The sequence below is a fragment of the Syngnathus acus genome, chromosome 17 (genome assembly GCF_901709675.1).
Source record: "Syngnathus acus chromosome 17, fSynAcu1.2, whole genome shotgun sequence".
NCBI classification, from domain to species: domain Eukaryota; kingdom Metazoa; phylum Chordata; class Actinopteri; order Syngnathiformes; family Syngnathidae; genus Syngnathus; species Syngnathus acus.
The window spans coordinates 7,122,236-7,143,778 of NC_051102.1; the positions used below are offsets into that span (position 1 = coordinate 7,122,236).

General features: G+C 39.6%; 1 protein-coding gene across 1 annotated transcript; it reads left to right on the forward strand.

The window, feature by feature from the left end:
- The first annotated feature begins 206 nt into the window (after nucleotides 1-206).
- On the forward strand, nucleotides 207-21,308 carry kcnab1b (potassium voltage-gated channel, shaker-related subfamily, beta member 1 b). Its single transcript, XM_037275811.1, has 18 exons — nucleotides 207-357; nucleotides 1,415-1,582; nucleotides 2,198-2,372; nucleotides 4,790-4,966; nucleotides 5,191-5,657; nucleotides 9,869-9,912; nucleotides 10,978-11,015; nucleotides 11,518-11,597; nucleotides 11,864-11,908; nucleotides 12,504-12,548; nucleotides 14,219-14,262; nucleotides 16,583-16,669; nucleotides 19,257-19,342; nucleotides 19,435-19,555; nucleotides 19,632-19,726; nucleotides 19,847-19,967; nucleotides 20,117-20,205; nucleotides 20,337-21,308. Exons 5-18 carry the CDS (start codon nucleotides 5,443-5,445, stop codon nucleotides 20,424-20,426), a joined length of 1,200 nt encoding a protein of 399 aa, XP_037131706.1. The 5' UTR covers nucleotides 207-357; nucleotides 1,415-1,582; nucleotides 2,198-2,372; nucleotides 4,790-4,966; nucleotides 5,191-5,442; the 3' UTR covers nucleotides 20,427-21,308.
- Nucleotides 21,309-21,543: the final 235 nt, after the last annotated feature.

Sequence of the window (21,543 nt, forward strand, 5' to 3'; positions counted from 1 at the left end):
TGATGGAATTGTTTGAGTAGCGGGCTGCTTTTCCAGTAAGTGTGTTTAGCCGAGGAGAGCCGCTTCCTTCTTCCCGCCGCATGTTTTCTAGGCCCAAGGACAGAGAGGCCTCTGTGGCGTCCGTAGCCGTCGTCAATGGGTCTTACACGCTGTCCGCTGGCGTTCTCCGGCTAAGGCCTCGTCAAATGAGTGTCTCTCCCTCGTTGCCCAGACTGGAGGTCAGGGTGCCAGCGGGAATGAAAAGACCGAAAGAGACGCTTCTCTCACTTCACCAAAGAACCTTTTGTCCTCCAACTGTCACCGTCGCCACTTGTCAATGCTGCCGGACTGGCACCGAATGTGACCAACTTTATTTCGGTGATGTATAAGCGACAGCAATGGTCGGTCAAAAGTCAATGAAACGTTCAAATTCAAACTAAAATTTAACATCTGTCGCGTAGAGCAAAACTGTAGTTATTGTTATACGGCTTGGCAAGTGTGTTTAACGGAATATTTATCACATGCTTGTCAACTATAGCTGACGGGAAAGAAAGTGTGACGGCGCCCTTCCTGTCCTAACGCTAGCGTGACAAAATGTTGCACTCTTAGTTCCTCTTCTGCTAAATTGGGTAAATTAAAACGAGGCAGAATCAAGTGTGAGATGCCGTCAAAAGAAGGAGGACAAGGGTGAGAAAAGGTCGACCCAAGTTCATTACGCTGGCTCTGGTGATTTGATTGAATCGTAAAGGATAGATTTTCGGGAGATATTGATGGTAAATGTCTCGTTAGATGATTTAGACCTATTAATAAATCCCTTTTGCTACTAATCAAGTCTGAACATTTCGCAATCAGGCATGTCCTAATGAAATGGACATATATGTTGCTCAACAGTCAAATAAAAAAATTAAAAAACATTTTTTAAATGATTTTATGGCCATATTGAAAACTTGTACATTCACCTTTAGGATAGCTGCGTTAGTTATATTTAAGTGTAGATTTATGTTTAGGTCACGTTGTTGCTTATGTTGTTGCAGTGTCACGTTTGGTCCACAAGAGGGCAGACAGGTTCAAATCAGTATTGGATGAACTGTACTCTATATTGTGAGGTTTGAGAATTATTTTCTAATATTGTATACAAATGTAAATACAAGTGCATTGGTATATTTATTTATTATATTCAAATGTGTTTTGAATTGTAAAATAACAAAATTTAAAAAAATGATAAATATTTCAAATAAAATTTTTAAAAATAATCAAATTGTTATTAAATTTGTTGTTTTTTTAAACTGGCTAAATATGCGCACGTTTAATTTAGGATGTAACACCATTTCATAATTTGCTCCCTGATAGTGTTACCAGAGCAGATTAATTGAATAATCTGCAATTTTGCTTCTTTTTTTTTTTTTTTTTTTTTTTTTTTTCTGACGACGCACAGCAACGGATGTGTGCAGATATTTCAGACCAAAATATCCCCGTGGCTTTGCTTGGCTCTCCTCCCAGACGAGAAGGCTGGTATTGCTGGAGCCGTCATGGATCCGAGCTCAGGCAGATTCCACCTTTGTCTTCATTTGTCCGTCAGCTAAGAATAAAGGTGACCTCACAGGTATGGACTACGGTTGGTAATACAGTCATGGCTCCTGCTGTGGTTGGTTGACATACAGTATTCCTTCATAGTGGTTAATCCTGATTGATGGAATAAATTAGATACTGTTTTACGTACTCAAGCCACGCAGGCATGGGATGTTTATATTTACCCAGGTATTTATTTGTTGGGCTGCACGTTGTACTATCTCTCACTTGCATGGCTATCCTTTGTGTACTCTTGACCTTAATGAAGACAAAGTACTTAACTTGGAGGAGACCTTGGATGCATGCATTCGGTGTACGTACGTAAATGAAGACATTCATATTTGAACCCTAATTGTATTTTTGTATCGATTTTCTTGTGCACATAGCAAAACTTTCACAGATGTCTGTGTATTGTATTAAAACAATCAATGGACAATACAACCATAAACTTTATTTATTCCATTTCGTTTCAGATATGAGCCAATAAAGTGAATAAAACTGCAAAATAAAATGGACCAACACCATGATCTAGTTTGTTGCTGCATCACTTTGCCTTTACTTGACTATTCAGGTCACATTCTTTCAAAGCATTTTGAAGATGATCCTAAAGGTAAATGATCCATGCCTACTGTGTACGTATGTATTTCAGGAGTGGGGGAGGCCCATGCTGGATTGCTGCTGTCACACTTCCATCCAGCTCACCAGGCAGAGGAGAAAGGAGCAACCAATGCTGGCAGTCCACAATCCCACCAGCTGTCCTCTATGAAGCTTTGCAGCCAGTGGAGCTTAGGAGGAGCTTTTTCCCAAGCCAATATGCTCTTCAGGTACGCTTTGATTTATGCAGTGTCAAGCTAACGAGTGCGGCATCGAATCATTTTTGTGATTTGTTTAACCTCTGTTCTCTCTCTTTATTATTATTAAAACCGCCATACACACCATCTATTTTCCGTACCGCTTTATTGCACTCTACTAAATTCGACCCTCGGAGCATTTAGGCTGTGCTGCATCCCCTTTACAAATTAAAGAAGTAATAAAGTCAACATGCCCAAAGTCCAGACTCAACTGGCGAGTCATTCATCATAAATTGCATAGTAAATATGTCTTTCATTCTTATGCCTACGAGCTTTGCGAAAATATATCTACTTAAAGACGGTTGGTATCTACCTACCATTGCGGAAATTCTCCACCTTACAACAACGAGGCGCTCTAAAGTGGCCAGGCCTGCTCCACATTCTTTGATATTACAAAATGTGTTTGGCGGGCATCTTCTGAGGAGGCACACAACATGTACCGCACGTGGAAATCACCTGCTGCATTGAGATAGACTTGAAAATGAGTGGGAGGGGGGTGCGAGCTGTCAATGTTGATTCCGAGCGCGACGCGGAGGAAAAACCATTAAAGCTAGAAGTGATCCGGAGGAGGGATCGTTGGGACTGCAGCATCAGTGACGTCACACTCTGCTTGGAAAGGCTTTTGCTCTTAATCTCAACAGGAGGGTAGAACTGATAATGGGGAAAAAAACTTGTTAGACACTCAGTAGGACGGGTGACATATTTTTACTTTGGCTGCAGAATGCTTGGAGTGCCTTATCAGGCAGGCAGGGAACCACATTTGGTTATTTGAATCGGCGTGCATAATAGTATGGCATGATTTTTTTATATATATTATTTATTTATAAAATTTTATATATATATATATATATATATAATTTTTTCTCATTATTTACTGACACTGTTCAACCTCAAAAGTATTTCAATTGAGATCACTTGTGAACATCATTTTAAATGAGTTTAAGATCTATGAAAGTATTTTGAGTTCAACTTGTTATCTAATGTATTTGACTGAAACATTGGCGGCTCTATTTAAGCTTCACTACCAGATGCTCTACTCGATGTGAGACATAAGGTCAGGTCAAACTGGCTTTTAATCTCAGTGCCCAGAATGCACATAGCATGAGAGAGTATGTGCAAACTCACTGTATTTGTGAGGACTGTGCCTTGGCGACAAAATTGACATAACTCGATCAGAAGGTCTCACTGGGGCAATTAAAGCAGAGAATTTAGCTTCTGGATGAATGTCTCTTTCCTCTGGGGACTCCACGCAAGAACGTAACGTCACGTTCTACTTGATGATTTTGACTGACACACTTTGAAATGGGATCGACGTTGAGAAGCGTTTTTAGCCTCGCAGGCGCTTGTGACATTAACGATGAGGGCTTGTTACAAGTACACATGAACTGTGGGATCGGGTGACTAAATGCCTTCTTGGGTCAGTGTGCTATATATATATATTTTTTTTTTTACTACATATATTTTTTTATATTTATATTATATATTATATAATATATATTTAATATATTATATATATTTATATATATTTTTATACTATATATGTTCTATACTATATATATATTTATTATACTATATATGTATATATTTTATACTATATATTTTTTTTACATATCACTTTTTCATAGATACACTATATATATATATATTTTATACTATATATATATTTTATACTATATATATTTTTTACACATATATATATATATATATATATATATATATATATATATATATATATATATAAAATATGTTTGTTTGTACACAAGCGTTTGCCATCATCAAACACAACCGAGAGGATATAAATAAACCGCATTGGCCTGGAGATATACGAGTGTTGAATGAAGCATGAAATCCTGCATTGTCACATTACAGCTCAGTGGGGGGGAAGGAAAGTAAAGACGCCTTCGTCAACTGCTCACTTCATCGTGCTTTATTTCCCCGCGCTTTCGCTTCACTCCACGACGTGGACTCCCCATCTGCCCGTGTCTCTTTTGATTGGTACTTTTCAGTGAGAAAAGACCATTTGCGCAATGGGGCACAGATGGAAGGCTAATGTGAAGAGGTCATGCGCCGTGATGACAGATTTGGCATTTGCCCTCAGATTGTTTTAGTGAATGAGCATGTAGGTTATTCCATACGACAGAGGTTGGGGTTTTCCCATAAATCAAAATCCATCAACTCTGTTTTACTTACACCTCCTCCCCTTCCTCTCTCTCTCTCTCGGGTTGTGTGGCACCACAGAGCAAAACACCGCAGTTCTTCCAGTCAGACTCTCTCCCTCAGACTCTACACTCGCCGCACGCTGCTCTTCGCCGTGTCCGTCCGTCCTCTGGAGCTGCCATGCGTCTTAGTTTCTCCTCCTCTTCCTCTCCCCTTGTCTTCCATCATTCCAGGGTCCTTTCATCATCACACCCAGCGCTTTCGCTTCCACGCCGGGGTTGCTGAACCCCTAGCAGGGGACTTCAGGGACTGGACGCAGCTGCTTTTGGCTTATCGGGTCTGACGAGACCTCAAAGGTGGACTCGCATCAGCGGTGTCATCAGAGAGACGTTCATGACAACTCATTGCATGTAAGGATTTGGAATTTTTTGCAATTTTGTGTGTGGAAGAATGTTTGAGTTTTCCAGCAGGAGAGCTTGTTGCTGCGTTTAGATGTTTGGCAATGCAGTGTTACTCTATTTGTGTTGTGGATGACAGAAATAGGAATAGTTATTGTAACTTTGCAGGGATAAACATGACGTGTTGCTGGAAAAGATAAGTAGCCTTTCCTTTTTCCTCTTTCCTCACATTTTAGGTGGAGTCAGCATTTTGCAGGATCTCATATGTCCTCACGCTCCAGTCAGGATGGGATGGCTGTTCCATCAGTTTAAGTTCTCCACGCCTCACATCACGCTCCTTCATTCCCTGCCTGTGACCTCCATATGAGATTCCACAACTGTGAGCAAAGCTGGCCCAGACGTTCGGCTTCACATCATCCTAAAAAGGAGCAGCTAGCCCGGCGTCGGAGCAGCTCTAGTGGCTGCGGCGTTTGTCGGTGACCACAGCCATGCAGGTGTCTTTCGCGTGCACAGACCATGGGCTGAAGGCCCCGCGCAACGGCGAGCACAGCAAACAGAACACCACCAGCCCCAACACGACCAGCCAAGCCCGAGCCCGATTTCGCACCGTGGCCCTGATAGCTCGCAGCCTGGGTTCCTTCACCCATCGCTACCATCACAATCTCAAGGAGTCCACCGCCAAGCTCACCGGGATGAAGTACCGGTAAGCTTTTCCATTCTTGTTATCGAAACTGTGGAGTACTAAGTGGAATGAGTGAGAACACGAGACAATGTGGCAAGGATGAGATGAATATGGAGATGTGCACCAGGCGTTCAGTGGGAGGGTGTGGGTGAGCGGCCACGTTGTCTGAGGAACAAGATGATCCTTGAGCAGATTAGCATCTTTTTTTACCAACTTAATGTGAAGAAAATGATCAATTGGTCTGTTACATTTGTTTTATCCGCACACTTGTCCACATTTGCAACAGTTGAAAAGGTACTTGGCAGTCCCTCAATTGAGCAGATGATTTACGTAATAATATAGCGCTAAGTGTAATAGAAGCCATGGGCCGAGTAAATAACACTTCTCTCAATGAGTGGGCTCTCAATTTTGAACATGGCTTGGCTTTTAACTTTCAACCATCTTTTGGGCCTAGTGAGTGGTTGGTAGTTTGACAAAAGAGGACGGCCAGAAAAAATTGGGAACCAGCTGATGAAAAAGAAGCAATCAGCAGAACATAACAAAATGTGCGATAAGCTTCTGACTCAATCTCATCTCGTTTCCATAACGACATGGGAACTGCAGCCCAGCGCCACCCCCAAGCACAATGACGATTCGTTCTGTTGAGACCAGTGATGGTTTGAGACCTCGACTGGGGCCAGAGTTTTTGTCAAAGGCCTGTTTGGTAGACAGGACTTTGGGTGTAATCCCACTCTGCCATATTGTCACGTGGGGTGTTCCACAGGGGTCAACTTTGGGGCCCCTGTTGTTTTCAATCATTTTGGTGCCATCTTTAGAAAGCATGGTATTTTGTTACACTGCTAACTAGTTGAGAGTCAGACCTGCCTAGTATAGAAGAAAAATCTATTTTCCCAAAACATTTCAAGTAGTTAAGACAAACATGAGGGTGCAACAGTAGAGCGAAATGTGAGCACACAAGCAGCAATATCAAATGCCACCCATTTGGCCCCGCCTCTCAAAGGCGCAGACTTGATCAAAAAATCTCTTCCCTATCCGTGAAAATCAAAAAAAGGTTCCATTTCTAAGAATATTTTCCCTGATAGACACGCTTGTAAGTGTTTTGTTGGTATTGACTTGCTGCCTTCCATACATAAGCCAATAATGTACTTGCACTGGATGTGTGAGACACAGCGGGAGCATCCGAAGGCGTAGGAAGTCAAAGCAAAAGAAGATGCCGAGCATAAACTAATAATGCAACCACCTGCAGCGTTTATGGTTGTCATGGCGACCCCAAAATAGTGCATCTCTAACTGCAGGGTCCTTCACGAGCAAACCTTCCGTGGCAGTTTGACCTTTTCTTACTCATGGGAGGATACACAAAGTTAAAAACGGGCACAAACATGACGGCGCAGAGAACCTAGGCTAAACTGAGCTCCTCCGCAAAATAAAAAAACGTGTCAATCAGTCAAGATGGATCACTTCAACATCCTGCCTTGAAACCGATTACTACTTTCCTACTAGCCAGGTCTTTGGTGCCATATTGTGGCATCTTAAAACATTATAGAAAGGGCATAAAAACACAAATAAATAAATAGATAAATAAATAAACAAGCAAACGAATAAATAAATTAATAAATTAAATAAATTAAATAAATTAAATATTAATTAATTGACTGGTGTTAGAACACTGAGCATTTGAGCTGCGTTTATGTGAGCCTAGAGCAAACAAGCCTCTCCAAATACAGAGATGTCCTTGCTCTCGGTTAAATTAGCCAACACTTTCGACACATTTTGCATTCTAATCGAAACACCGATTGTTTTACTCGAGCGGAATGGCTTTCGAGTTGAGTCAACTCATCCTTTCTTTGTAGAAAACAGACTGTAATTATAAAGATAATTGGAAACCAAGAAAAAGATACAAAACACGGCGATGATGCTTTGAGAATATAATGATTTGGACTTGTGCACATTTCGTTGGTGGGAATTTATTATCTGTTGCTCATCCATTCAATAATTTTAAATGTATATACACATTAGGGGATTTTCTGACATACTTTCTGCGTGAAGGTAGGTGGGGGGTGGGGGGCTGAATCTGAAATTCACAACACAGTGAATCAAGCACTTCAGATCTGCCCACATGTTCTTCAATAAAGAATCAACCCACAGGCCACCAGCTCTGAAATGCGGGCTACCCACTGTGGAGAGCTTCGTAGCTTTTCCCACACACATCATTTTATCGTCTTTGTTAGAAAATGTTGAAGCGAGATGGTTTCAATATTTGTAAGCTACACACAGTCAACAGCTTGGATTTGAAATGATCCATTAATGCCTTTCTCCTTCAGACCTAAACCCTATTGAACATCTCCGGGGGCACCCTCAGACAAAAAAAGCAGAGGACTCTGTAATTCACCATGGAGCTCTATGATGTCATCAAAAAACTTCCAGTGTGAGGCTCTGGTAACGAAAGCGCTGAAAAATATTAGTAGTTGCACAAAATATCATTTTGGATGCAATTTGGACATTTCCACTAGGGGTGTGCCCACTTTTGTTCTTTTCAGGCGACACAAAATGTTTGAATTGAATCAAACTGTCTGATGGACTTCCAATTGTTGCAGTCTTGGAAGTGAACACAAAGAATGCTGTCACATTTCAAGCATGCGCACCGTGCACCAGCCTGTAGGCAGCCGCCTGTCATTCTCTGTTTGCCGTTCTTTGTCATATAGAATGGACTTGAGGTTGCCATTTGCAACCCCACGAGTCTGTTGCTTGTATCTGCCCTGTTTCCTTTTAGCTAGGTTGATTATCTGTTCATTTCAAATCGCTCTATTTCCCCACAGCTTATTATCTGTTGCGATTGAAGAGATCTTTCTCCCTGCTGGTTTGTGGCGCCCGTTAGGGAAACGTGTGGGAACAGAAAAGGCGGGTGTTGGCTCATCCTTTTTCTGCCCATCAGTGTTTTGTCTGCAATGATTTATTTACCTGACAAAAAGGTAATTTTTGATTTGAGTAAGGAAACTGATGAAAAAAAAAAATTTATTTTGCAAACACATTATACAGTAGGAGGCAATTTTTCCGAAGATTTAAGAGCAATAACTCAGCAAGATATTGATTTATTAGCTCAATGTCGACGTTGGAATGGAATCATGTCGGAATAGAAGCTCCATACTGGATAGCGGCTGGCTGTCGGGATGCTCATAAGTGGTGACAGATTTTGTGCGAGTGGGCGTCTTCAAGTGACTCATTTGTCATCTTTCTTCAAGGCTTCTTTGGGGCAGCATCCAACCATGAGAGACTGAGGCGCAGTCATTAGCTTGAAAAGTTGTTGATGTCTTAAGTCTGCACAGTCAAGTTGTCCTCCAAATGTCCAAAAGTGCTTACGTTTTATCATTCATCATTATCATTCATGGCATTTTGCTAGGTCCACACATTTGACTGCTTCTAACATTTCTTTCACAATAAAATTCCCAAATGTAAGAGATATTTGACATATTTGCCTCCTTTGACTACATTTATTGAATGATTCATTCATGACATCTTAGAATTTACGAATTTTCACAGTACAAATCCAAAATGATGAGATTTTTAAATATTTACATCCTCAGATACTCTTTTAGAAGTCACACACCGACACACACACAAGTCAGAGCACCCCATTTATTATAGATCACAAAGAAAGGAGGCCTCACATCCAACTTTCCCATGCTATTTCCCAAACTTGCATTTGGGTCTGTCTCCTTGGTTTACTTTTAATGAGTCAGATCTTCTTATATTCCTCTCGTTTAATTAGAATTTTAATTTTGGATCATTTTCTAAATTTTCCAAATTAGATTTTTTTCATAGCCCCAAAAAAATGAAAAATCCAATTAATTAAAAAAGGTAAATATTTGTTTCTTTAGATTCAGTTTTGATGAATGTGCAAAAACAAGTCCATCTCAATTTTTGCATTCTTGTGCTTCTTCTTCTTCTTGTTGGCGCTCTGATGGTAAATCATCTGCAACTCTTAGCTCATCTTTCTCGGAATTAATAGGAAATGCCAGTGAATCTCTGAACTGGAAGTGAAGCGAACTTCAGTGCTGAATAAAGCAATAATTGGCCATGGGACAGGTTCAACTTGAAAGTCAAGGCAGACTGTGATAATGACATGACCCAATCAGTGCAACACAGATGCTCGACGAGTGCTGTCACATGCAACAACTAGCATCCCGGAGCATTAAACACAAGTGACATTAGTCATTTTCTGTTTCCCTCTGCAGGAATCTTGGGAAATCTGGTTTGCGTGTGTCCTGTTTGGGCCTGGGTGAGTACATTTAATTAGCGTTAGAGTGCACATGTAACGATTTCACGAGCAGTCAAGTGCAAATTTGACTTAAGGGAGAACAAGGCACAGGCACAGAAGTATTTTTTTTTTCTCCTCCCATTATCGTTGTATCTTATCATCTCATGCATCATTCATACATATTGAATGGAAGACAATGCAAATGTGTTCCCAAGCTGTTATTTCCTTTTTAATATTTGATCGGTAGTAGTGCACAATTATTGCTCATCAAACATTTATTATATATATAGTAGATATATGTGTGTGTGCCAAGGCGCCAAAAAGGCAGCAGAGCAGCAATGAAATGCTCGCATGTTTTCCCACTACTACTGACCCAGAAGCACAATTTTTGGCAAAAATTCCGAAAATATGATTGGTCATCATATTGTGCAGTGATATTTGAAGGAATGTGGCCACAACACACCAAAACAGTGGAGCACTTTTTTTTTTTAATATACAGTACTGTAGTATTCCCAAAAAAATGTGACATGATTTGAAATGGAAACTCCATCTCCTCGGGAAATCAAATATTTACAGTACCCCAACTTAAGGTTTTTTTTTTTTTGAGCCAATGTATTTGTTTTGACTTGAAGTAGGATTGGCCCATGATTGGAACAAATATTCATCAAAATCATTTGGACTGCTATTAAAATCATGATTAATAAACACAATTGATTTTTAAAACAAACATTTATCAACTTTAAATATAACTTGAAAGATGAACTAAAGAATTCATTTTTGACAAGCAAAATGATCATATATCATAATAATAACCATGAAAAGCAATAAATACAAAGCTAGTTGAATACGTGCATAAAAATTCCTATCATAAAACATATATATTAAATGTGAGTAATTTCCCTTCTGATGAATAAACGGAGTTGACCTCAAAGCCAGCATGTGGTTAATTTATGCAGATTCTTTTTTTTTCCTCAGTCAAGTCTAAAAATAAACATGACATTCTAAGACATGCTGTAAAGCCCACCGGATTAAACATTTGGCTCCGATGGTTTGAGCATTTTTCCACATTGTTGTGTGACCCAACAGGCACGTGGGTGACATTCGGCGGTCAGATCTCAGACGAGGTAAGACATCCTTTCAAGTTCCATCCTTCAGCAATTACGTATAAGCCACCAGCAGATGTTCTGACTCATTCATTATTCCACCCAAGTGTAGCGACTGAGCTCTTGTGACACCCAATTAAATATCCGCCATTTGGCACATTTGTAAAATGACTTCATTGACAAAACACCAAAGACGTGAATGGATGCCTGTTGTTCTTGTGAACTCAATTGAACTGAGGAATGGATAGAGATTGTACGGTAAACCGACGGACAAAACTTGAAAATATAAATTATTCACAAACGCCGTCTATTGAGTTTAGCTCATTCGCGCAGGGCTCCGATTAGCTGAAGGGCAAACGTAATCAGCATGCAGCCTACAGACTTGATGATTAGTTCAATTCCCGAGGGAATTTCACAGCCCGTCTTTTTGAAGTTTCTAGCCGAGTGGGTGGTTGCGAAATACCCATGTGTTATTAAAGTGCATTCAAGTTCATAAGGGGAACCCCATGGTTGTGTGTGTCAGGTGGCCGAGCAGCTGATGACCATTGCGTATGAGAGCGGGGTCAACCTGTTTGACACGGCAGAGGTGTATTCAGGCGGGAAGTGAGTGATTGTTTTTTTTGTTTTTTTGGCACGATTTAGCGATAAACCAGATTTTATTCATCTCACAATGTATTCCTAACCATTATGATCATGTTTTTTTTCTGACTCTGTAAATAATGAGCAGGAATAATATTGCGATTATGATGTTCTATATGTAGGTAGTTTGCGCTCTCGATATTAGATAAGAGTCGAGCGTTCAAATAAATGGCTTGGATCTAATCATCCTTTCTATCTTTTGTGCCCCGTGGTGTTTGGTTTGTTTACAGAGCAGAGATAATCTTGGGAAACATCATCAGGAAAAAATGCTGGAGGTAATGTGTATGCCGCGGAGTCGTACGCATTCCCAATCCATTTTGTAAATTAACATCTGCGTGGAATAGGTTGTTTACATTGTTTGCTATTGCAATCTGGCCTTTCTTTGACACAGCCAGGAATTGCGTTCCCATGCTGCCAAGTTACCATTCGTCATCTTTGTTACTCATTCCAATGCCTCGTTAGAGAACATAAGGTTTTAATCCAAGAGGATTAATTACACGTTTAACAAATATTGTGTTGCGTCACTCATTCCTCAATTTTACTTTTACAATTGTTACATTTTATTTCATCTCTTTTTATAACCTGTAATATGTAGTTTTTTTCTTCTCTTGAATACAGCACAGGCAAAATTACATTTTGACTAAAATACTGTTAAAGAATTCCATAAAAGAGGTAATAAAAACATGAATCATTAATTATTAACCATTTGGAAGAAAAAGTGATATTGTCACTCATATTGCTTTATTCTTCTAGCCTATGTTTATGGTTGGTTATGTTCTTGACAAGCAGAAATGGTGGAATCCAAATTTGAGAGAATAACATTCAAATCAATTGGTCATGGTTTTCAAAAGTGTGTTTGACTTCCCTTAGGCGATCCAGTCTGGTGATCACCACAAAACTCTACTGGGGAGGAAAGTAAGTAAGTGTGTGTGTGTGTGTGTGTGTGTGTGTGTGTGTGTGTGTGTGTGTGTGTGTGTGTGTGTGTGTGTGTGTGTGTGTGTGTGTGTGTGTGTGTGTGTGTGTGTGTGTGTGTGTGTGTGTGTGTGTGTGTGTGTGTGTGTGTGTGTGTGTGTGTGTGTGTGTGCACGTGAGAGCATGACGGCAAAATGTTTTTTTTGTTTTTTTTAAACCCCACAAGTAATTTAAATTGTCCTCACTTCATCTTTCTATTGTTTGTCTTGTTTGCTTTTGCTGAAGTCTGTGCTCGTCACATTTTTCTTCTTTCCATCACATTATCTAAGGCAGGTCATCACGCTATACAACTGCAGCAAGTGGGTCGGTCAAATTAAAAATAATAGCACGGCGGCACCTTGAGATATAAATACTCCGGATAAGGAGATTTTGGATATAGGCTGCTGCCGATGATTTTAACTCACTTCCCAACAAGCAGCTGTTTGCTAACAATGCTTAAAAAAGAGGCTTCAAGCTGTTTATTGACATTTGAAGTTGGTTGTTACTTATTTAATCAAGCCGCATAACTCATGAAAGTCGAAGAAATAATTGGAAATGCCATATATGGGCTAACAATTGACTGCATAAATTCTTTATCTTCTGTAAAGAATGGCTAACAGCTTCATGAAAGGATGACCTGGGCGAATTAACAAATTAAACTCGTAAAATAGCTCAAGGCTCCGCTGTGGAATATATTTTAAAAACGAGCCACTTAACACCCGTTGTACTCTAAACAGATTTTTTTTTTCTTTTGATTGAACTCTTGCGTTCAAAAGTTAAATGAGCCACAGATACTTGCAATTATCATGACATATTATGCTTGGACTACACAGTTATTACCCAATGCCAACTAAAAGAAAAATAAATGGTAATAATAAGCACTTATAGAAAGTAGAAAGCTCTCCAACAGGATAGAGAAGCATTTAGGTTCTCCCTGCAGAGTAGCTGCATACGGAAATTGAACGTGCATATCGAATTTCAATTACAGCGAAAAGCAGGTTGGAATGCTAATGTTGTTCTCAGTGTCGCCGTAAAATCAACACTGCAGCTTAGGCGCTTTGTCTTAAGGTTGACTTACTAAACTTGTGTTTTTCTTTCTCCACGTTTGTCGGCTTTCATCTGCTTCATTATTTTATTTACGGAGAATATAAAAAGTCTACACACCCCTGTTCAAATGACAATTTTTGTGACATAACAAATCAAAAAGAATAAATCAATTAAAATAAAAGAAATTATAATGACCCAACACACTTAAAGTGGCCGATTTAACCTAAATCAAGTTTGTTTGTTCTAGTCAACTTTTCTTGACATTTATTTTTTACTATGAGAAGCCTCGAGGATTTTTGCTGGCACTGCCTGCTGTTTCAAACTGTTCATAATTTATGACGGTTTTTCCAAGAGCCCACAACAACCCCGAAGCATGAACAAGGCACTACCATGCTTCACTTAAGTCATGTTTGTGCCAAACATCCTTTAGCAAAAAAAGTTCAAACTTTGCTTCTTTGGACCGTAACATAATATTTTTTGAAATGAATCATCTTTTTTTCCTCTGCAAAAAATGTTTAACAGGGGTGTGTTGACTTTTATGTCCACTGAATGCTCATGTTTGTGTATTTCTTTGCCTCGTTTTCTAGGGCTGAGACCGAGAGAGGCCTCAACAGAAAACACATCATTGAAGGTGACAGATGTTCTCTCTTGATTTGTCCTTCACGACACCCCATTACTCCGATCCCCGTTGGCCTTTCCTGATTTTCTTCTTTTTCTCTGCCTAACTCACCTCATCTGTCTTTCTGTACACTTTTGCAAGTTCCAACCTCCCTGATGTCTGTCCTGTCTGTTCCGAGGTATTTATAGGAAACAATGACTGCATCCTGCAGTCTGCAACAGCTGTCTAAGTGAGAACAGTGTGATGAAGCGATAAATTGATTATTAATTAATTAGGGGAATTTAATGGCATCTGCCGTTCAATTTGTGGGGGAAGTGCATTTTTTAATTTTAAATGATTACGATTAGTTTGTAAATAGTTAATAGGACATGAATAGATATTACATATATTCTTGTAATCTTGCCTTGTTGTGAGTTTGAAATTCGGACATACTAGAGAAAAAAATATGGGCAAATTTGAAATGTGTGCAAAAACCTTTCTCAGAAAGTTACTTGGCACTCTGATTTGAAAAATATAGTAAAAATGCCAGTCTCAGTATGTATCTACAAATGCAAATCTGCTGATACATTGCTTTTATTGGGCCACATAAAATGTGTGCAGGTGAAAAATGAAGTCTCATGCTAAGTGGAGGCATTTTCTATTCAATACATCTGACACAACTTCAGGATGTGATGGACTATTTTGTTCCCCTGGTACTCATTAACCCATGATTGCAATGTTTTCAACTTCACTTTCACATACATTCCCAATCCTCCTCCTAACATGCCTTCCAGCCCACTGCGCATTGCACCTCTCGCAGTGACTCAGCTCTGACTCCCGTGATTAGCATTCACAGCAGCTACTCCAACTTTCTCCTTCAAACAAGTGAGAGTTTCTGTGTACGAAGCACGGAGGACATTCAAGCGGCGTTGTTGAGGGTATCTTGGGGTAGATATGCCAGTGACAGTCTGAAACATAATCTTAAAGCAGCAAAGACCCCAAGGAACATGTTCATTAGGATATTATGCAGAGGTGCAAAAATGATACTATTTATAGTCACTGAGGAGATTTAGGGGTGGGCGAGAAATATTTTCTTCCTGGGAGGAGGGCATAACAGAAAATAATTGACAAGTATTGGTACGGACCTCCTAAATTTGAATGCTTCTTTATTTATCGGGAAATATTGTCTTAGAAAATTTATATTATATGTTTAGCTGTTTTTTTTTTTAAATACTTTTTTGGCTCTGGTGAATAATATTTATTTATGTATTTTTAATTGATTTATTTAAAAAAAAATTCCTTTATTGGATAATTTTTTATTTATTTATTTTACCAGGGGGCCACTCAATGTGTGGTCGGGAGCCACAAACAGCCCCCGGGCCGCATGTTGACCAGCCCAGTTTTGCCCTGTGACTCAATGCTTTTAATGAATAGCACAAATGAGCAGTGCTCGAAGTCTTTCTTGGCATTTTCTCTGAAATTTAGCCCAGAGGAGACAATGATTCCTTGACTAGGTCATCTTCTCAAAAGACACTTTTGTGGAATTCAAATCTATTATTCATAGGAGACACCAGAATCTTTGTTGTTCAACATCGTGGTCCAAAAATAGCCTCCCCATCACAGCTACTTAAAATAATCTACAAAACAGAGGATGGTGCTCACTGTGATGGTGCAGGCTCAGATTAGGATTCATGTTTTGGGTGTTTTAGATTTGCGGAATGTACAATGGAGAGTGACGGTGAAATCTCCATTGGGATTAGTGGCTGCCAAGGAAGCCTGCGGCTCTAATCTGCCTCGCACGCTCAAACGGTGGAAACCGCAGATGCCGTTCGCCGTGACTATCTATTAATTTACTGCCCTCATTTGTGACAGCTTTTCATCTTCCATCTGTTCTTGTTTGCGTGTGAAATGGGACATACGTTGAATAGTCTCCTGACATCTTCTATAGTCTGCTTTATTTAGGAATAAGGAATATTAGTGAGCCCTTTATTTGAACAATTACTGATTTTTTTTCCATACATAGAGTCTAAAATTTTTGGGTCATCCAAATTTTGCTGTTTCCATCAAAACACCGTTTTATACAAATATTATTTGTATGAAGTTTTCCACATACAAATTGTTGAATTTACTCAATTTCATTTTGTCAAGTGGTTGCAGAAAATAAAATCATCTGGACGCAGATACAATTTATGAGTAAATTCAATTGTTTACTTTTTATGTTTTATGTCAAATATCGTATTTGTATTAAACTGTGTTTTGATGGAAACGGCAACATTTAGGTGACCCCAAAATTTTAGTTCTAGTTGTATGTATATGAAAATGTATCTTCACTACGTCTGTGTTCTCACTCCAGGTTTAAAAGGCTCTCTTCAGAGGATGCAACTAGAGTACGTGGATGTGGTTTTTGCCAACCGACCAGACAACAACACCCCCATGGAGGGTAAGTGCTTGCTGGGTTGGAGTGAGTTCAGTCGGCAGTTGGTCGAGGCTCAGGGCGGGGACAATGCGCATTGTCCTGCAACTTGAGAAGGCGAGAAAATAGTAGAAGAGCCTCACCAGATCTGTGGCCTGACAGGATTAGCATTTGAGTGGCACATAGCTATCTCTGTCACACATCCACGCATCTCCACTAATCGGACAAGTTCGCTTCGACTCTCGTCCTCTATTTTTGCCCACGGGTGTCACTCTCTTTCTGTCTCGGTGGGATCAGCACTTTCCACAGGGTCTCCGAGCCCTCCCTGTTCTTCAGAAGCAGGATTATCTGGTCCCCTTGGGGGAAGCTGGTGTATTTTTGGGTCAGACTCTCAAGTGTTGTATTCCTCCAACGCTCGGTGGTGCCTTCACCATTCTACCATCCCTTCCTTTGCTTTACCTCATGAATGTTGGTACCTATTCTCCATTATTTGTTGAAAAATTCACCTGTTGCATTGTGCTCAGGCCAGAGCCCCGTCTAATATAAATATATTCCTTTGGCGCCATCTTGTGGCAACTTTGTGCCAGGGACTTCTCCTTTGCTTTACCTCACCTATTCTGCATTATTTGTTGAAAAATTCACCTGTTGCATTGTGCTCAGGCCAGAGCCCCGTCTAATATAAATATATTCCTTTGGCGCCATCTTGTGGCAACTTTGTGCCAGGGACTTCTCTTCGATTGAATTTTGTTATGCTTTTCAAAGGTGCAGTTTGGGTTTGTATTTGCTTCTGTGACTTTGAGTGTCCCTGACTCTGTGCCAGGCAACTCATGTTCCTCAAGGCAGCAAAAAGTGATGTAATGGGGGCAAAGTCTTTGTTTGTTACAATCGGCGCCTTTCTTCTCTCATCACTCTCTTTTTTTTTTTTTTTGTTCTTTACCCTTGGTTGATCCTTGATCTAGCTTTCAGGACAACAAAGACAATCACTACCCTGATCCAACAAGCTTGACAGGCTCCATCTATCTTGACATCTTCTTTTTTTTAAGGCACTTTATAGTTGCACCTTTCGCCGTGAGTAATGGCATCGTATAAAACCGCTTTTTAAAAGTGGCTTTTCAATCATTTTGTCAAGCAAGAAAACATAAAGTACTCTCGTTACGGTATCTGATGGGACAGCACCTGAGGGAGAATGAAAACAAAAAGCATGCATCAATGTCCAGCTCATTCTGTTGTTTTAATAGACTGTCTAGCCTGCAGTCAAACTCCTCGTCGTTTTTATTTGACGGACCCAAGTGCCAGAACATTGAACTCATTCAATTAACGTAATGTGAGATTATGCCAGAGAGAGGCAGATGAAGAGACTGGTAATGAATAAAATCCATTCTAAATCATCTGCATTCGCAAATCAATCTGCTCTGCCCTGAGATTTTGCCGGGGATTCCTTTAATCAATTCCATTACAATAGACGTACGTATTCAAAGACTATTTTGCGTCACGACTAATCACACATCTTTGGAGTGGTCCAGGATTTTTAAATTAGTCATCATGAATTTTCACACTTTAAATGTACTCTAGATACGCCATAATTATTCATCGCCGGCATCTTTTTCACATTTCATATTCTCATTGCCAGTCATTCTTTTTTTCACCCCCAATTGTTATTATTATTATTATTATTATTATTATTATTTTGATTAGGAACAATAAAGAAACATTCTTGGAAATAATCTTGACTACACTTAAAGGTAATTTTAAAAAAGTATATATTTACTGTATATATAAGATATAAATAATCTTGACTACACTTAAAGGTAATTTAAAAAAATAAAAAATATATATATCCTATAAATAAAGAGATACTGTACAATGGCAATTAGTGGTGTGTATACTTTTACTACGCATACACTAAATTCAGTATTGCATCTCATTTTTCCAAAAATATCGAGCTACTTTTTCGAAAAGCTTTGTATCATCAGTTTGAGTCCATAATGCGGTTGTCACTTGTTCAAAATATCACCCACAATGTTCTTGTGTGATGATGACTGCTGGATATCTCACCTAAAAGCTACAAGGACATCTGTTGTTGGCGACATCATTGTGAACCTGTCGGAGGGATTCGTAGATATAATTGCGATCCAAGTTACATTTTTTAGTTTGCGCCATTTGTTTTACATAGAAAGGATATTCGATGAACAGGTTTTACAATTTTCCGGCTCTATCACTCCCCATGTTTTGGGAGCTGTTATTCGTCCTCCCACCTGCTTCACCCACACACACAGACTGGCACGCACACATTGAAGATAGACTCGTTGTCGCTCGCTGAGGCACATGATGGCCCAGAGGGAGAACTTCTGATGAAAAGAAAAAGAACCACTTTTTTTTTTTAATCATACCCTGCTGTGTTCTCTTCTCATACCGATTTTCAGTACTTGCATCCAATTGCCACCATGGCAGATGGTTTATTAGTGCATTTAAAGGTCGATTAGAGACAAAAGCAATATCATATATATTTAACTCCCCTTGGCTCTTTTGTTGTCTTCACTAAATAGTTACTTTGTGCGCACAATAAAGAAACAATTTATATTTAACATAATGTCCCTTTTACATGTGCGTGTAGAGATCGTGAGAGCCATGAGTCATGTGATCAACCAGGGCATGTCCATGTACTGGGGAACATCACGGTGGTCTGCCATGGAGATCATGGTGAGTTTTTTGGCGCAAAAGCAATTTTAGTATAATGTTGCACATGCATAGGATTCATTTTTAACGATTTAATTCCTTTCTGGTTTATTTAGGAGGCTTACTCAGTGGCCAGGCAATTCAATCTCATTCCACCAGTCTGTGAACAGGCTGAGTATCATTTTTTCCAGAGGGAAAAAGTGGAAACACAGCTGCCGGAGCTCTACCATAAAATCGGTAGATTTGGCTTTAATTATCTTCCCTTGAAATCCTTCATATTTTTCACCTCGACCTATTTATTGTTTCATCACAGGTGTCGGTGTGGTCTCATGGTCCCCTTTGGCCTGCGGCATCATCACTGGCAAATATGACAATGGGGTGCCCGAGTCCTCCAGGGCCTCCATGAAGGTACAGGTTGAACTTCATTTTGACCACCAGCCTTGTTCCCAAACAACGGGTACAAGCATCTAATGCCGTTTAGTGTGAGTTATCCTAATCTGCTTTTTTCTTTTAAATCTCATTTTGAAGCCATACCAGTGGTTAAGGGAGAAAATAATGAGTGAGGATGGAAGAAAACAGCAAGCCAAGCTGAAAGAGTTGGCTCATATAGCGGAGAAGCTTGGTTGTACGTTACCCCAACTTGCTATCGGTGAGCGACTTCATTATTTTTAAGAACTCTAAACTTTATCTTCCAAAAGTGCAATCCCTGCAATCTTTGTGTTTGCAAAATCAAAAGTCTCCCGCTGCTTTGATTTCCCTCACATGATTTAATCAAGTTGATCCATCTGTCCTTTTCAGCATGGTGTCTGAGGAATGAGGGTGTGAGCTCAGTACTGTTGGGATCCTCCAATCCAAACCAATTAACAGAGAATCTCGGAGCCATTCAGGTTAATTTAAAATCTCTATTAATTCCAGTGGAATCTTCAAAATTCAAAAACCATTCAATTCAAAATTATTTTTCCAGGTGAGTGTTGTCAGTGTTTGATCACATATTAAAGCAATGCTGTGTGAACTCTAGGTGATTCCAAAGATGACAGCGGGCATCGCCTCAGAAGTGGATCACATACTGGGGAATCGCCCACACAGCAAAAAAGACTACCACCATTAGGACAACCTGACAGTCTCTGGAAAGTGTATCAAAGATCACACATATAGCCATGGCACAACAACTAGTGCCCAACTTTGCTTGTGTGGCCCTGTGTGTGACTGTGTAAGATGTTCTGCTTGGTTCCTCAGCCACTTGTTATCATAAAATGAGATCCTCAGCAAAGAATGCATGCTTACATACAACCATGGCAGCGGGCAGATGCGAGGGAGAAGATCCAACGTGATCATTTATTGAATTATCCTTCTGTTCCCAATCTATGTGCACAAAGTCAAGAATGGAGAATAATGCAATAAATTCTGTATGATGTGAAGAAAATCAAGCAGCATCATTGCTGTGCAGTGAATACCTTAACGTTAAGTTGCATTTGGTTTTTTAAGACAGAATTTTGCCTCGCTAAATGTTTAGGAGGTGTTGGCAACATGTAAGCTGTGTAATTGAGCCTGGCCTCAGCAGACTGGATGCTACTTTTTTTTTTTTTTTTTGCATCTCAAGCTGAAGTGTCAGTGTGATAAATTGTCCCTGTATAGGATGAACTGAGCTCAGCTAATATATTTTCCAAAACAACTGTGCTGTTACTGATTGTAATGTGTTTTAAACAGTTTCAACCATCCTCCAAACATTTTGTTTTACCTTAACATGTTTTTATTTCAACTCTTGTGGTTAAACATTGTCAGGGTTGTCATGATGATGAATCGGAGAGGGGAGCTTTTAAAGCCATATAGGCCCTAGCTAATGAAAACACACATTACATACACACGCTGCGCTCCAAGCAGTTTCTTCCAGAAGCCATTTTACTAAATGGCTCTTTGTTTTGCTCTGTTCATGTGTATTTTTGGCGTGATTCATCAGCGTTGTACATAGAAATAAAGAGATTATAACTAACTTGTGCTGTTTTTTTTTTTAAAGGGACAAAATTGTTTTAAATTTATGATGGAAACCACTGATTCGAACCTTAACGGAAACAGCCGTTGTTTTATGATCAATTTTTTATTTATTTACAGGACTTTTTATACGGCTATATTTGTTTTTTAAAGTTTATTCAATAAAAATGAATGGGCAGTGGCGCTTTCAACTTAAAAACAAAGGCGGGGCTTCTGCTTAGTTGATCCAATAAACG